Source organism: Achroia grisella, unplaced genomic scaffold, assembly GCF_030625045.1.
Source record: "Achroia grisella isolate CSIRO2021 unplaced genomic scaffold, CSIRO_AGI_Agris_v1 utg780, whole genome shotgun sequence".
Classification (NCBI taxonomy): Eukaryota; Metazoa; Arthropoda; class Insecta; order Lepidoptera; family Pyralidae; genus Achroia; species Achroia grisella.
This window is the reverse complement of record NW_026713020.1, coordinates 3,008,087-3,025,893: the sequence shown is the minus strand read 5'-3', so window position 1 is coordinate 3,025,893 and position 17,807 is coordinate 3,008,087. Positions and strand designations below refer to the sequence as shown.

The 17,807-nt window shown below is 31.5% G+C and overlaps 2 protein-coding genes across 2 annotated transcripts; both read left to right on the top strand.

Moving 5' to 3' along the window:
- The first annotated feature begins 517 nt into the window (after positions 1-517).
- Positions 518-2,655, top strand: LOC131851027 (uncharacterized). Its single transcript, XM_059201449.1, has 2 exons — positions 518-1,472; positions 2,579-2,655. The coding sequence occupies exons 1-2, from the start codon at positions 518-520 to the stop codon at positions 2,653-2,655; spliced, it is 1,032 nt and encodes a 343-aa protein (XP_059057432.1).
- Positions 2,656-2,833: 178 nt separating this feature from the next.
- LOC131851106 (uncharacterized) lies at positions 2,834-6,145 on the top strand. The gene is made up of 3 exons (XM_059201540.1): positions 2,834-3,048; positions 3,966-4,732; positions 5,465-6,145. The coding sequence occupies exons 1-3, from the start codon at positions 2,834-2,836 to the stop codon at positions 5,926-5,928; spliced, it is 1,446 nt and encodes a 481-aa protein (XP_059057523.1). The 3' UTR covers positions 5,929-6,145.
- The last annotated feature ends 11,662 nt before the right edge of the window (positions 6,146-17,807 follow it).

The window sequence follows — 17,807 nt, the reverse complement described above, 5'->3', positions numbered from 1 at the left end:
TAAGTATGTGTTCGCGCCATCTATTGACGACTGGGCGCAAATAAAGTTAACGGCGTGATGTTGGCAACAAACGGCTTCACTTCGACACAATTCAAATAAACGCAACATCATAGTTTGTACCATTGTAACAAAATTATAAAATATAAAAATAATAAACGATACCGAGAGGAAAGGAAGGGTCATTTCAATCATTTGGACCTTCTTCGCCGGAATAATACTTCAAGATATCAAGAAATAATAAAATCGACTACAATAATTCTTCAAGATACCACGGAAGTCGATCGCCGGTGTGTATCAAGAAGACGATATCGAGAAGAAGAATCAGCTCAGATTATACGGTCAGGCCTATTCGTTCATTCCTCTCCTACACGACTATTCTATTTGTGTTAATACTGTGTTATTTGTGTGAAATTCCAGTTGCAAAAGCGGTCACAGTGCTATTACCGAGTCAGGGTTCAAAGGTCGGGGTGATCTTAAACGATTGTAAGTACGCTTTATTTTCCATTTACTTTCCGAAATGAGTGATAAAGATAAAGGTGATACTTTAAAAATGCGTGTTTCGTCTGAAATTCAGGGTGGTAGTAGATCTCCATCCAAAAAAAGTAACGGTAATTTTGAATTTAAAACTGCTAGTATTTCGAACCTTAACAAACAAAGAGGTATTTTAAAGGCTAGATTAACATCATTTGAAAAATATATATCCAAATTCGATAATATTACTTTAGATAAAACTCTTAAAATAGAATTAAACTTAAGGATATCCACATTAGAATCGGTATATAAAGATTTTGATGACATTCAAAGTAAAATCGAACAATTAACAGATGATGATGATCTTTCTAATCAAATAACATATCGTGAGAATTTTGATGAACAGTATTATGGATGCATTGCGGTAGCTAAGTCTTTGGTTGTTGATGATAGTCACAGTTGTGATTCTCATTTACATCGTAACCGAGAAGGCTCCCAAATAAAATTACCCGACCTAAAATTAGTATCCTTTGAAGGATTTTATGATCAGTGGCTAGAATTCAAAAATTCCTACTGTACTATGATTCATAAACGTACTGATTTGGATCCTATACAAAAATTCCATTACTTGCGGTCGTCACTCAGCGGTAGTGCATTGCAGGTGATCAGTGCATTAGAATTCACAGCTGAAAATTACACACATGCGTGGGAATTGCTTCTTAATCGATTTCAAAATGATCGACTTTTAGTACACAACCATGTTAAGTCTTTATTTTGTATGCCATCTATTAATAAAGAGTCGCCTTCGCAAATCAGAAAATTAATAGATTGCATATTACGTAATTTACGCGCTTTAAAGACGTTAGATGAGCCGACCGAATCATGGGATACACTTATAATGTACTTAATAGTATCAAAACTCGATCCTTGTACCGAACGCGAGTGGGAGAATTACAAAGGTTCTCTTATTTCTAATATACGTAATGATGACTGCAATAAACGTAAATTAAAACTGGATGATTTGTTGACTTTTCTTAAAAACCGTGCAGATCTATTAGAAATGATAAACGTAAATAATTCGAATAAAAATACTAATGTCACTAAATTAAATAATAAATATGTTCACGACAGTAAAATTCAAAGGTTACAAACACACACACATAGTTATTTAGCTAATAAAAGTAAGCCTATTAAACGTATACGATCTTGTATTTTGTGCAATTCAAATCATGCATTGTACTTATGTAGTATGTTTTTAAATCTACCTGTCAAAGATCGCATTAAATTAGTAAACGATAACAATCTTTGTTGTAATTGCTTGCGTGCTGGACACTCGGTCAGTGATTGTTTCTTTGGCCCTTGCCAGCAATGTAAACGCAAACATAATAGTTTGTTGCACACCGATGTGCACTCTAACGGCGAATCGTTGCCGAGTAATAATGAGCTCTCCGCAGTAAATAATACGCACCATACAACATCTACTGTGTTGCATTCATCGCTACCTATAGATATACATAGCAGCGATAACAACTTCACGAGTACGTCACGGGCTCAGCTGACCGCGCGACCGGTTTTGCTATCTACTGCACAAGTCGAAGTACTCGATAGTAATAACAGACTACACACGGTTCGCGCTCTCTTAGACAACGGCAGTCAACATTGTTTTATGTCCGAAGCGTTATGTAAACGATTAAATTATACGAATTTTATACAGTCCACTATTCAAATATTAGGTGTAGGACAATCGGTCTCACACTCTAATAAATTATGCGATTTAACTATACGATCTAAATTAAACGATTATTATACGAATATTAAATGTTATGTTTTACCTTGCATCACTTCAAACTTACCGTCTGTGAGTATCGACGTTGGTTGCATATCGATTCCGAATAATATTCAACTGGCCGATCCGACTTATTATACACCCTCCGAAATCGATTTATTAATAGGCGCGGAGATATTTTGGGAATTATTAATCGATAATAAAATTAAATTAAAATGCGGTCCTTATTTACAAAATTCGCAATTGGGATGGTTGATATCCGGTCCTATTAATTGTAATAATCCGCATTATAATAACAATGTTTTGTGTAATTTTACACAGAATTTAAACGATTTGGAACTAAGGAAATTTTGGGAAATAGAGGAGATTCCTCACGTAGGGAATATTCTAACTTTTGACGACCGTAAGTGCGAAGAAATATTTGCCAACACAACAAAACGCGAATGTGATGGTAGATTTTCTGTTCGTATACCGTTAAAGGAATCAGCTGATTTATTAGGTGACTCATACACGACAGCTTATAAACGATTTATTTCTTTAGAACGCAGATTAGAGCGAATGCCACGTTATAAAGTAATGTACAGTGATTTTATGCGGGAATATCGCGAACTTGGTCATATGTCCCTAATTAAAAAGTACAGTTGGCCACATTATTTTCTTCCACATCACGGGGTATTCCGTGAGGATAGTACCACAACTAAATTACGAGTTGTGTTTGATGCTAGTTGCGTTACGACAACAAATAAGTCATTAAACGACATTCAATATACAGGAGCCAGTCTTCAAAACGATATATTGTCAATCCTATTACGTTTTAGGCAGTATCAGTTCGTAGCGTGCGCTGATATTGAAAAAATGTTTCGACAAACATTAATTCATTCGGATCAGCGTCATTTACAACTTATACTCTGGCGAGAAAATCCATCAGATCCTGTAGGTATTTATCAGTTAAACACAGTGACATATGGCACCGCGTCAGCGCCATATCTCAGTATACGCTGTTTAAAACAAGTTGCTAAAGAATGTAATGATGAAAATGTCGCGCTCGTTATTAATGACGATTTTTACGTGGATGACCTAATTACAGGTCATGACAACCCTGAAACGTTATTAAATATTTGTGCAAAGACGTCGCGTATACTTGAAAGTTATTGTTACCCTTTGCGTAAATGGACGTTTAACTATGACGTCACGGCTACGTTTTCTTCAAAGGAGCTGGCAATAGGTGAACATGCGCAAAGTAAACACTCGGTTTAGGGTGGTATAATAAAAGCGATGAACTACATTTCACGACCAAACTGGAGATGAGGAATACATCTGCTGAACCGTTAAGTAAACGAAAGATATTGTCGGTTATATCTCAAATATACGATCCTCTGGGTCTCCTAGCTCCCGCAATAATAGTGGCTAAAATTATTTTACAAAAGTTGTGGCTATGTAAAATCGATTGGGACGATCCTGTTTCTAGTGACGTCACAAAACTATTTTTTAAATTTATAAATTCTATACAACAACACTTACATAAGATAAAAATCCCGCGATTTGTAAGATGTACTCACGCTTGCCGTACAGAGTTACATATTTTTTGTGATGCGTCACAAGATGCATACGGGGCTTGTGCATACATACGGACAATAAATAGGGACTCAGTAGTTTCAGTTAAATTATTATGCGCCAAAAGCAAAGTTGCTCCTTTAAAAATAATTACTATTCCAAAATTAGAACTCTGCGCCGCTTTAATAGGTGCACGATTATATAAAAAAATAATTAATTCACTTAGATTACAAATTAATTGCAGTTACTTCTGGACTGACTCGACAATCGTGATGGGTTGGTTACGTATGTCTCCGCATTTATTAAAACCTTTTGTACAGAACCGAGTAATAGAGATAAACGAATTAACAGGTGATTTGTTATGGTTACATATAGACGGTAATAATAATCCAGCGGACCTAGTGTCGAGGGGTCTTTATATAGATGCGCTTAAGGACAATCGTCTGTGGTGGGACGGGCCGTCATTTTTACACTGTAATGAATGGTTAAACAAACAAAATGTAAGTATTTCAAATGATTTACCTGAATTGAAAAATAAAACGATAAATACAGTTTGCATAAATTCGGAAATAATCATAGATTTTACTAGGTTTTCGACATTTAACAAATTAAAGCGAACGGGAGCGTATGTGCTTAGGTTCATTCACAATATTCGGAGTAAACAACAACGTAAAACCGGTTCTCTCACAGCTGATGAACTAACGTCATCCGTACAGGTGTTATCGAGGATTGCACAAATGCATTCATTCCCGTCCTTATATAATAGTTTAGTTAATGCGATTCCTATAAAAAGTTGTAAAGAAATGAATAAGGTTTTAGGTTTAAACGTATTTTTAGATAATAATAAATTAATTAGGGTTGGCGGGAGACTTAATAATTCTAATTTTACCTATAATAAAATTCATCCGATTTTGTTGTGTAGTAAAAGTAGATATACAATTTTATTATTCGAACAGGAACATAAGAATTTACTTCACGCTGGACCTCAGCTCCTGCTGTGCACTATACGAGAGAGTTGGTGGCCGCTGGCTGGTAGAAATCTCGCTAGGAGAACAGTACATCAATGCGTGACTTGTGTTCGTATGAGAGGTAAAACTTGGAAGCCGATAATGGGGAATTTACCCGCAGAGCGTCTGGAGGCTAGTTTTCCTTTCATGCGCACGGGAGTAGATTATGCTGGACCAGTTTTCATATTAAATCGTAAAGGTAGGGGTGCTAAATTAATTAAAGGTTATATTTGTTTATTTACATGTCTTGCTACGCGATGCATTCATTTGGAATTAGTAACTGGTTTATCTACAAGCGATTATATTTTAGCATTAAAACGTTTTATTTCCCGACGTGGAAAGCCAGCGGAAATATTTTCCGATAACGGGAAAAATTTTGTGGGTGCTGAGAGAAAATTTTCTTCAATCTTACAAAACGGATTAAATACGATAAATGATTTCTTGGCTAATTATAGTATAAACTTCACCTTCATCCCTCAATATGCACCTCATTTCGGGGGTTGTTGGGAAATTTGCGTCAAATTGTGTAAGAATCACCTTAGACGAATAGTAGGCAATGCTAATTTAAATCATGAGGAGTTCAGCACGGTATTGACACAAATAGAGGCCGTCCTGAACTCCCGTCCCCTCTCAGCCATGTTCACAGATCCCGCCGATTATTCACCTTTAACTCCTGCTCATTTCCTCATCGGCCGACCTCTGACCGCTCCTGCTTGCCACGACTTCACCAACACGCAGAGCAGTCAACTCATTCGATACAACCGGGTGGAACAGATGAGACAACATTTCTGGAGAAGGTGGTCGACGGAGTATGTGACACAGCTACAGAACAGAATCAAATGGAAAGAAAATAAAGGCGATATAAAATTGGGAACTCTTATCTTAGTGAAGGAAGATAATCAACCCCCTCTTAAATGGCGTTTGGGAAGGATTATACGAGTTTATCCAGGCAAAGACGGAATCTCACGAGTTGCTGACATTCGCACGGCGACTGGCCAAATACAGCGTGCATTTACAAAAATTTGCCCGCTGCCACTATCTACTGATGAAAATAAATCATCAGCTCCTACAACATCGTCTACAACCTATACGACAAATTCTGATAATTGATATATATTTCAATAATGAATTGAAAGCAGCGGCTTCCAAGGCGGGCGGTATGTTCGCGCCATCTATTGACGACTGGGCGCAAATAAAGTTAACGGCGTGATGTTGGCAACAAACGGCTTCACTTCGACACAATTCAAATAAACGCAACATCATAGTTTGTACCATTGTAACAAAATTATAAAATATAAAAATAATAAACGATACCGAGAGGAAAGGAAGGGTCATTTCAATCAGTATGTTAGATACTTAATCCCGCTAAAATAGCTAGATTGATCTGAATTCAATTTAGTACAAGATATACGCATAAAACATTTATTCCAATTAACGCGAAAACAAAATTGTGAATAACAGCTTGTATTTCAAATGTTTTGAAACGCTAACTGTACTTGAGAGGATGAAAGCTATTTGTCGTAATACAAAACCTTGAATACTTTTAAGGGCAAAAGCTATTGCTATAGGGGTTTCTTACCGACAACAGAATGACACCCTATATCATAAGTGTCACAAAATTCGGAGTGACGCACTCCTGATTTCTAGTAAAAAATATCGATTACGGAAATAAAATTAAGTGACGCGGAAACTGTCTTTTGGCGAAGAGGAATCCATTAAGGTGTAAGTAACTTGGTTTGACATTATGAGGTTTTTTGTAAAATAATAACACAGTACACATTTTTCGACACCTTTTACGGATTATAAACATACGTACTGTGACTATACTGTATGTTAAATTGAGGTAGACTCTATGTAAAGTTCTCTGCGCAATTACCTTGTGTGTCGCAAGAGACGATGATGTTTATAATATATTAAATATTTGAGAAAATAATAATATATTAGAAACAGTAAATGTAATTCCCTAACTTTAATACATTGTATGTTTTTTATACTACGATGCTGGCAAACAAGCATACGGCCCATCTGATGGTAAATGGTAGCCGTATACCGTACCATAATAATACCGTAGCCTATGGACACCTGAAACACCTGGGGTATCACATGCGTACATGGAATCGAACCGTTAGATATAAGGCGGTGTAATAAACCGTTAAACCAACTTTTTCAGTAGATTATTAAAAATATTTATATTGTAATAAAATATAGTAAAGCAATAAAAATGAAACAATGGATACTAAAGAAAATTTATATATTCATAACTGTAAAATGTATTCTATTGAGATGAGATACAGATATTATTAATTTTATTATTATAATATTCATCAGTACTAATATCAGTTTCATATTGTTAAAAGCTTTCCCAAGAATCTAGACAAAGGGTTTATACTTTATTAAAATTATTTTCATGCTAGGTTTCGACCCCTTTGCCCTCTACCTCTCATTCAGAAATAAATGTTTTCTAAAATTCTCCGTAATAGAATTCAATATGTACGTATTTCAGTCTAAACATCAGGTAGTAAACATTCTCAAGATTACACCAATCAATTAATATAAGTAATTAGTTTAATTGATTGGTTGAAGCTTGAGAACAAATAAGGAGAATTATTCAATAACGGCCTTTTGACCCCGACTTCGCGCTCATAACTAGGACATATTATATAACCAGAGTAAAAATTAAATACATTTTATTTGCAAACAATGTTAGCGTAGGTATTTTTTTTTTAAAGTGTTCTGTTTATAGTTTTTATTATTTAGTTTGGTGTCTTAACAAGTAAAACCCATATGTTTTACTTATTGAGACACCAAACTGGACAAACAAAGCCGATCTATATGGAACTTTTGAAATTACTACGATATATATATATATATATATATGTATCTGGTCGTAATATTAATTATATAATAGAATTGACTTCAACAGCAATTAAATTAGTATAGTGCTAATAAGATAGTAAGTCTAAAAAATAATTTTATTCTGAACGACCTTAATTAAAAATAATTAAGGTTGCTCAGAATAAGAACATATTTAAATATTTAAAGTTGTTTTAAAAGCTAATAATTAATTTTATAAAAAAAATATTTCTCCAATATTTCTATACTTGCTAACTAAAGAAGTGGTTTACAATTCCTTTTTCACTGCTGTTAGTGTTTATGATTTAATTTAACAGTTTTATAACAAGGGTGAATATTTAATATCATATGGCATAATATGAGTTGTAAAATACAACAGTTTACGACAGTAGGCGTGTTTATTTTCCAAGGGTTTATCTTTATGAATATTGCATTACCCATTTTGTTTACAGAATATAGTGTATTTTTTGTTTGACATAAAATAACATAGAATATTATAAGGATAATCATCGTTGAAGAATTACGACATTTACTTTAACCAATTTTCAATATTTATATATATATATATATTTACATACAAATTTATATAATGAGTCCTTTCGAAATACAATAGTAAATAATTAAGCTGATCACTATCAAGTATTATTTTCACATTTAATTTACCAGAGGTAGGCTCTAAAAAGTTGTTTGCTTGGATATAGCTCAGTCTTATTAATTTCAGCTGCAAACCATCTTGCTTTGTAAGCTGTGTTTTAATTGTAGGGTTTGATTAGGCAGTAAAATTAAGGAGAAGAGACATAATATCTTGGTATTTTGGAATAGGTAGTACTGTAAATATCACAAGATGAGGTGATGCCCGCAGTACTGTACAACATGAACAAGAACTTACCATAAGGTGGGACGTTAATTTATTTGCTATTCCAATTACATAAAAAAAAATGTGTTAATAACATTATTTTCTCAAGTCTGTGTAACCTACAAAGTTGTACTTACAGTACAGACGGTCTTGTATGGCTTTCGTGCGCACGTGGCTACATCTCATCAACGGTTATTTTTATGATGTTTGTTTCGAGTTCTCCCAGTCTAGTTCGTAAGGCTTGATTAAAACGGGAAAAATAATATTCGTGTTTGTTCATATCTGTTTTCCCTTACTACAGTAGATATAACCGCAATATCACATTGTGACAATGTTTTTATTGTCTGCCAAGTCGTTTAGATTAATAATAAAGCCTTAATTTATGTATTTATATAGACACTAATAGTGTAAATTTATGAAAAAAGCAGTTTTTTTAATTAGTTTAGATTTTTCTTTTCACCTTTACATGAAAAATATATTTAAGCTTATACATAGATAGAAAGGTGTCAAAATCTTATTTATTGCTTCGCATTATTACATATTACGAAGATTATAGGAAGAGTAAAGACTTTTTTTTATTTTAAATTGGCTACTTTACTTTTTACTACGGGACTATAAACCGCCAAACCATAATTTAGCCATTCTAGAGAAAAAAGTTTTTTATTGGACGGACAGTTTGACAACAAAGTTATTCCACAAGCTTTCCATTCATATAATTTGGGATTACGACTTAAATAATTTTGTTTATAAACTCAAATTTCAATTTGACATGTCGTACAGGATATTTTAGCTAAATCTTAACAACTTTATGATTCTTGCAATAGATAGAGTTTGCTCTCGTGTTATTTCCACATTGATTTCATTACGATTGATCACTTTTTTATGACAAAATCTTTAACTTACAAAAAAGGAATATTTTTTAATATAAATTCAAATTATATCTGGCATCTGCCATAAAATTATTTATTACACAAAGTTCATCAGAGCCAGGTAATTTATTTGAACATGGATCTATTCGTCGTCTGTCGAATATTCATTGGGTAACAAATGTATATTCGATAAATGGGTATCATAAAACGCTATCACCTGTCCACTTGCGTTGTTGTCGGCGCTTTCTATGTCTCGTAATTAATAAAAAATAAAAACAGGCCAACGAAGAGCCTAAAACGCATTTAATTCTTGATAAGGGTAACAAATTGGATAAAGATAGCACGAATGTCAGAGACAGCGAGATCGTAAGTGCATTGCTGTGATAAGTTGTATGTAATAACGTCAGTATTATAAGGATGTGGTGGAATCCATATAAATACTATTGATCGCCCAGTGGTCAAAATTCAAACATAGTTTATTTAAATTATAGGCGTTAATTTCTTCCTTCTATTGTAAAAAAAATAAACGCATGTGTTTGTCAAGCGTAAACTTTCTTCATTACCGTAACATATTTTTAGGAATTATTAATAAAAAATATATTAAATCTTCTGCATTCTTTGTTCATATAGAATTTACCAGTGTTAAATTATATACTCCTCTATTAGCATAATTTTCGTATAAAGCAGTATAAAGTTTCCACTTCGCGTATTAATATTACAATAAAATATACCTACGCATACTCACGATATATATTTCAGATATAATAATTAAAAGTTATTTAATATTACAAAATTATGAATAATAATTCCGAACCATTTCAATGTATACCTTTATGTATTAATTAAATTTGAGACGATAAGTAAGTCAAGTAATACAATATATACCAAATGTATATCTCTTATTGTGTTTAGTAATCAGAAAAGCTTTACACCATTTGCTTAGAATGTAATAGAGAAACATGTACAATTATTGTATCCCAAGAAATTCATCAGTCTATTTGTTTCTTTTGAAGAAACATAAAGAATTACAAAACTTTGTCTATAGATATTTCCTAATGTAATAAGTGTAATGTTGTTCTTTGTCTGCATATTAACACTTAGAAACATGAATATTTTGTATTATTCTTGAAGCCATACTAGTCTTTCCGTCAACCTTCACATCCAGTCCTCCTCGTTCGTATCGGTGACGTTCGTAATCTTAAAATGTCAAAGGTATTTAATTTGAATATCATCTTTTATCTTATTTTAGTATTTTTATTCTGGGAATATCTATTGGCATGAATGGACATACGTATTGTGTTTTATTAAAAGTTATGGCGTATATTACCGATGGAATAAAATTGAATTAATAGTTTTACTAGGTATCATATTAAAATGACTTTAAATTATCATTTGTCTACTCTAACAACACTACCGCTCAGGTAAAAGATATTCATGATATATTATATCTATTTGCAGTAAAATACTCTAAAATAGTGTAGCAGTTTTCATCAGTTTTTATTAAGTGCCACTTCACTTCACTTCGGTGGATTTCTACCCAAATATGTAAAATTGCAAAAATCGCATTCTATTTTTGAAACATTAATACTTACATAGTATTTTTGGCATATCCGCCAGTTATGGCTTACAGTAAATGGCAGTAGAAACAAAGATTTGTTGTTCTATATAATTCCATACATCTTTACGATTATTAGCACCAACTGTGGTACTCCTTGCCACTAATACTAATGTGCCTTTGTTAGTCCAGGCGTGTAGCGATCTTTATCTGTATTCTGGCCAACGCGTAGATCCTCAATCTTTTCTCACTAGAAATACCATTTATATAATGCGTTTGATACTCGTACAACGTTGATAAATGTAGATAATATAATATACTTTAGTTTATAAACATTATTTATTTTATTGCATGTGGGTAGATCTTTAATTTAGAATGACACATTATATATGTTTAAAGACAAAAAACAGATTCTAATCGTTAGTGAGCATACCAGGACTGATTTATAAATTATTTTTATTATCTTTGTATTACGATTAAGGATGACAGAAATTGTTCGTTAAATAAAAAATATACGTTTTCGATTATAACAGTTGATGACAGATGACATACATTGTTGAAAAGTGGTTGATACAGTTCATAAAAAATATTTTCAGGTTATGAGCATTTTAGTTTATTGTAGGTAAGTAGCTTAGGTGCATCTACAAGCCTACAATTGCATTATTTATATTTAATTAACTAAAATAATAATAATATCCCTGGACACACAGCGCCATCTAGTCCCAAGCTAAGCAGAGCTGGTGTTATGGGTATTAGACAACTGATTTTATTTTTTTGTATATACATATATGATATACATAGAAAATATGCAGATAATCAATCATACTCTTGAATACAAATGTTTGCACCATGCCAGGAATCGAACCCGCGCCCATTGCTGACGGCTATACCATCGAGGCCGGCAAAATAATATAATATTTTTATAAAATAAATAATTATACAAATATCATGGAAATAAGTTCTATTTTTATATAACATTAGTTTATATAAAAACATAGCTGATATCAGTAAATGTTGTAAGACAATAAATTTATATTTTTAATTAACATGTTTTGAATATTAACTTTATTGTCATATGTCACGAAAGCAGATCATAAACACATGCGGTACAGGTACATACAAAGTATTACAATAATTAAAATGGAGCTGAAATACAAGTAAACCATATTAACTAAAAAACAAACCAAAAAAATTATTTCAGAATTGGCGAGAAAAAGAAATTGAACAAAAATTCTATTCCTTTATTTCCATTAATTCTATATTATAACAATGTGATATTATTGATATATCATTTTATATTTTATATTGCTAAAAACTGGAAGCGAATTTGGTCATTATCTAGATAGCTAGGTAAGTATTAAAAAAAACTTCTGTTCATTTTTAGATATGTACGCAGTACGCAAGACATAGGTATACATCCGTATATTGCAAAGTTATTTTTACATTTGCACTAACGAAATTACGAAAGAAAATTATTTTTTATTTATGCATAATATTTATAAAGGTTATATTTGTTTATTTATTTATTCTTTTGCACACAGAAATGTATACATGGACTATATATATAGGCGGACTTAATATGTTTAAAAAACTTGAATCTTTATCATTGAGAAAGTTTAGACTTTAGGTATAAATACTTAAGCTTTAATATTGAAAAATTTTGCCACACGATATGAATATCATGGAAGTAGTTTTAATAAATAGGCCACCGAGCAAACGAGAATAGGACACTTTTGAAATATAGCAACATTTAGCGCTATGAGCGGCTGATAATGAGCAAGCTAAAGTTACATTGTAGTGACTATGTCTTATGTTTTAGATAGAACGTTAACATAAAATAATTCACAATAATTATGGTTTCAGTATAACAAGCGAGTATTCCTTTTGTTTTCTTTAATATACAGTAACTAGTATTTACATATTCCATGTGCCATAATAACTTTTTCTAAGATTATGAGGCATTTTCTTCTCAATCTTACTAAGCATGTATATAATGTTAATATTATTGACCAAAATGTAACCCCGGATGTAGTATTAGTTTCTAATATGGCTATTATTGTATGTATTATATTTGTATTCACATTATTTAGCACACTATTTTTGACTTAGTTCCTGAAAAGTCAACTGTAACTTCCAAAAACCATGAAATAAAAATAATATTAGTTTATTTTTAAAGAGTCCACTTTTAATATACTACAACACGAAATAATGGTTCCAAATTAAAAAATTTAATGAATAAAGATTCCTTTTTACTAAAACTGAAATTAACATTTTAATTAGGGTTTTTTTTTTTCCTTTTTTTAACTACTTTTGGATTTGATAGAATTCCTCATAAATAAGTCATTCTCCACTAATTAATTTCCACAATCTTGTTTCCCCCATAAACTAAGTAAGTATCTATTACGAAAGTACTTTAGCAACCTGTAAACAAAACATAAACAGTACATAGTCTAAATTATTTTCTAGAATTAACGCTTCTGTGTAGCGATTGTACCACAATGTATAACTTTTGAAATGGTTAGTCAAAAATGATTTGCAAAATATTGCCAACATTGGATTCTGTTTCAAGATAATAAGTTTTTAGAAACGACGAACAGAATTGTTTCCGAGTTTCTGAGAACAGTTGGTGGATTTGTATGGTTCCTTTCAGAGGTAAAATACTGCTTGAATAGTCGAATTGTTCTAACACGTCTCCGAAATATTTTCCTATTGCTACAATAGCATCAGATATCACTTCACTTGTCGCTTTTAACTCGACTGTTGCGTGTCAACGTACTATATAACCAGCTTATTAAATGTTATTGATGACACTGCCAGCCCTTATCACATAATCAAATTAGCGTGACGGAGGGGTAAATCTTAGTTATTATGTATGTAAACGTTAGTAACAGAAAAGTGTTTCTTATTACGCAAAAGTTAAATATGAATTAACTGTAATTGATATATTATGTTAAACACACGCACCTCCATACACAGATTCCGGGCGACTTACGCGCAATCTCTAAGTCCTAGAGAGCTTATCTCAGCAAGGGATAGGAAGGACTAAATATCCAATGTATATGCTCGAATTAAAAAACATTTATACCCATTAAAACAGAAAAGACAAGACTTTAAGATTTTTCTTTATGAAATGAAAAATTTTTAGATACAATAAAATGAACTATATCTTGTAGAATTAAAAAATACTTTTATATTTGTATTTTTTCGTAATTAAACACAGGCTCAGAATATTTTACATATTGAAACAGTAATAATAAAATAATACGGATAATTTTCGATTATAATGAAGACACCTAAAAAAGAAGAACGACCCTAATATGAATTGTTTAATTTAAATGCTATTAACTGCTTTATGGATGATACTTTTTGTATTAATAAATGAATATTTTCATTAAATACAGATCCCTATAATTATTTAATTTAATTATTAAAATATGTATTTACTATAATATATGTTATATTATAGTTAATACATATTTTAATATATATTTTATAGTATGGATAATATTTACACAGTATTCAGGGAAATGTCATTACGTACGTTACAGGAAACATTTGTTTCCCTTTTACATATACTTACTGATATCCTTTTGTTATTTGAGATACTGGATTTACACATCACACAGAATCAAGAAATAGGAGCGTGTATGAGTTTTTTATTTGATGCTTCTTTCATAAACACAGGGGAATATACTTTCAAACCTTAAAAGATACATAGTCTAATATTTTTGTTGTTGTCTAATCATTATAATACGATATATATTATGATGTACATAATGCATTGATATGTACATATATATATATTACACGATACCCTATTCAGAAATAAAAGTTTATATCGAGTACATACAAATAGGTATATAAAATAGAATTTTCAACATTGTGAATGAGTGTGAATTTGATGCATTAAAGTTGACATTAGAGTTGACGATAAAGTCGAGTTTAATCTCGGACCTCCTGTCGAGGTTTAACGAGCATTACCTGTCCGCGGTTTTGTACCGCCGTAAACGTGATTTTTGAGTAATTAGAGCGTTTACGTACGTCTGATTTATGTGGTTAAAACGTCCCCCTTTTAATTTGTAAAGGACACTTCTACATGGCGTGCGAGTGTATTTTAATCTCTTTTACAAGCGGTTCTGTTGCAGCTCGTTCTTTTTAATTTACAGAGAATTTTCAAAGGGAGAATTTGTTATGAGGTTTGTGTTACTTATTAAATAAAAACATGTTTTGAAGTTAAATCCTACACAAATAATAAACAAAGTTTGTAATGTTCAAATGCGTGTAGATTTGCTATAATAATCATACGTAAACTTCTGAATATATTTGAATGTGATAGTTATAGATATTGTGTATACATAAATTACAATTTAGGGATTTATATAAAAAAATCTATTAACTTCATTAAGGAAATTGTTAGAAAGTTTAATTTAATTATTTATTAACATGTTTAAACATTTAAAGTTATTGTACCTAATTGCCTTGCACTTTGTTGGCAAATGTGATTTTATGCCTTGCATAACGTATAATCATCAGCATAAATTTACGTCCAAATCTATGCATGCTGGGAGGCATTGGCAAGTTGGAATATTATTAGATTCGTTGAAGCAAGCACCACCTACACATTGATTGTATGATTGATTTGCAACGCTTCCCACGTATAAAACATAAATCAAACATAGACAATCACTAACGAGCATTGTACAAGCGCTGAAATTGAGTTATACGAATGAAAACGAACAAAACAATGGAAAGGGCTCTATCACACTTCAATTTGTCAAAATGTGTCAGAATACTATTTGTATTTCCTCGTACAACGGAGTATTCTTCTCGGTATGCACAGAGAAGCATCGTTGAATATTGTATAACTGAGTAAAGTAACACGAAAAACATTTTTAAATTGAACGGGAAATTCTGCAGGACTGGTTGGCTATAGTTGATCATTGGCGGTATGCTTTGTGCAACGGTTACGTTTTTAGTTTTAGTTCATGTCAGTTTTCAGTCTTTGTTTGAGTATTCACATGCTCATCCATTCGGAACAGAGATAAATATTGAATTGCCAATGTTTTGTTTCGAAATATATTGTATATTTATTCTCAGAACTAGCTGAACCCACGACTGTTTTGGATTTCATTACATACGTTGATAAATTTCCCCAATAATAGTTGTTCTCATATATATTATATATACTGATAGAAATCAGTTACATTATCTATTCATAAAAGACATATTTATCAATAAAACAGTAATAGACGTATCCTAAGAGAGATAATTGTTTTCAAGGCTAAACTTATTAAGCTATTTATATTATCTATAAGTCAGATATAGAATAAATATTATCTGTTGACTCTGTTCAGTATGATTTGTTGAGATCGACTGTTTTTATCGATAGGCTTAAATTTATTTTAGAAATGTATATATAATAAGAATCAAAATTGATTAAATATTAGTAATTGACATCATTTAGTACTTTAGGATCAAACTAACTTTTCAACTCAATGTTTAGTTAAATGCACTGGCATTCACATCTGCCCTTCCCCAGACCTGCACTTTTCATACAACTCGTACTTACTTAACAACATAATAATAGCAGCACACAAAATTAAACCTATACTTATTAACAAGAAAATACAATAATCCTAAGAATGTTCTCTACATAATAAATTTTCCGCGCCATAAAAATGCACCCCATTTCTGCATCTCTCATTTCACAATTTAAAATCAAAACAATTAAACGCACTGAAAGAGGGTTAGATGCCAAGTGGAGGGTGCATTCTTTACTTCAAGTTAGTAAAATAATTTCCTTCTTCACTCAATCAAAATACTACTCTAAACTTCAAATAATACAGCTAAAGTTCCCTTACATAGAAATCGAAAAGAAGGTGCTTCGAGTCTCCCACAATTCCCGTGAGTTATGATCTGACGAATTTTCAGTGTGAATTGCTTGCATTCCGAATTGTGTCACAGGAAAACCTGCCTTATCTGCTTTATGCATTAGTTCATCAAACCGTTCAGTGTTGTTAAAGTAGATTTTATGTTTCGAATAATGATTTTCCTTTGCACTTTTTAGGGTGGGTGTTGATGATTAAAATTTGACGTTTAATGAAGCGTGTCGATTTCGTGGGTCAGCCTCGGGGTGAATATTTTTGAAAAATAACTTTACACAAACATTTATAATTGTTTGAGCTATATTAAGATGATTTTTATCAATAGTTGATCAAAATAAAAGCTCTAAACATTTTATAAGTGGGCAAAAATACATTATTTTTTTAAATTGTATTGCAGAGTATATGTTCATTTATAAGAGGAAAAGAAATTTAATATTAAAGCTTTTATTTTATAGGCATAAATATTGTTGACGAAGTATATGATCACCCATCCATATAATACTCAATACTTCCGCAAAACGAGACCCCATTCCATAACATTTATTATTTATTGTTCGATAACAAAAACGGACATTTTGCCGAATCACGTCCACGATCATTAGGGTTACCCCAAATTATTTTTATATCTTACTAATTGTAAACACATATTTAAAACTTATGTATATGTTATATAAAAAAAATTTAGTATGCTGCTACTACTGAAGACATTAATAAAATTTTAACTTAAAATCAGTTAATTTAATAATCATTATTCTTTATACATATAATGGCTTTGTATCGGTTATAGACGATTTATGGCTTGATGATATTATAGTATATAAGTAGAAATAAATTTATTAATAATTATAATTACGAGTACTTCTAATATTGTGTGAGTAATTACGATGCTTAAAGGTTTAATACATTTAAGCATCTGAATTTTTAAAATTAAATATACACAATGTAAACTAGAACAAAATTATAAAAAACAT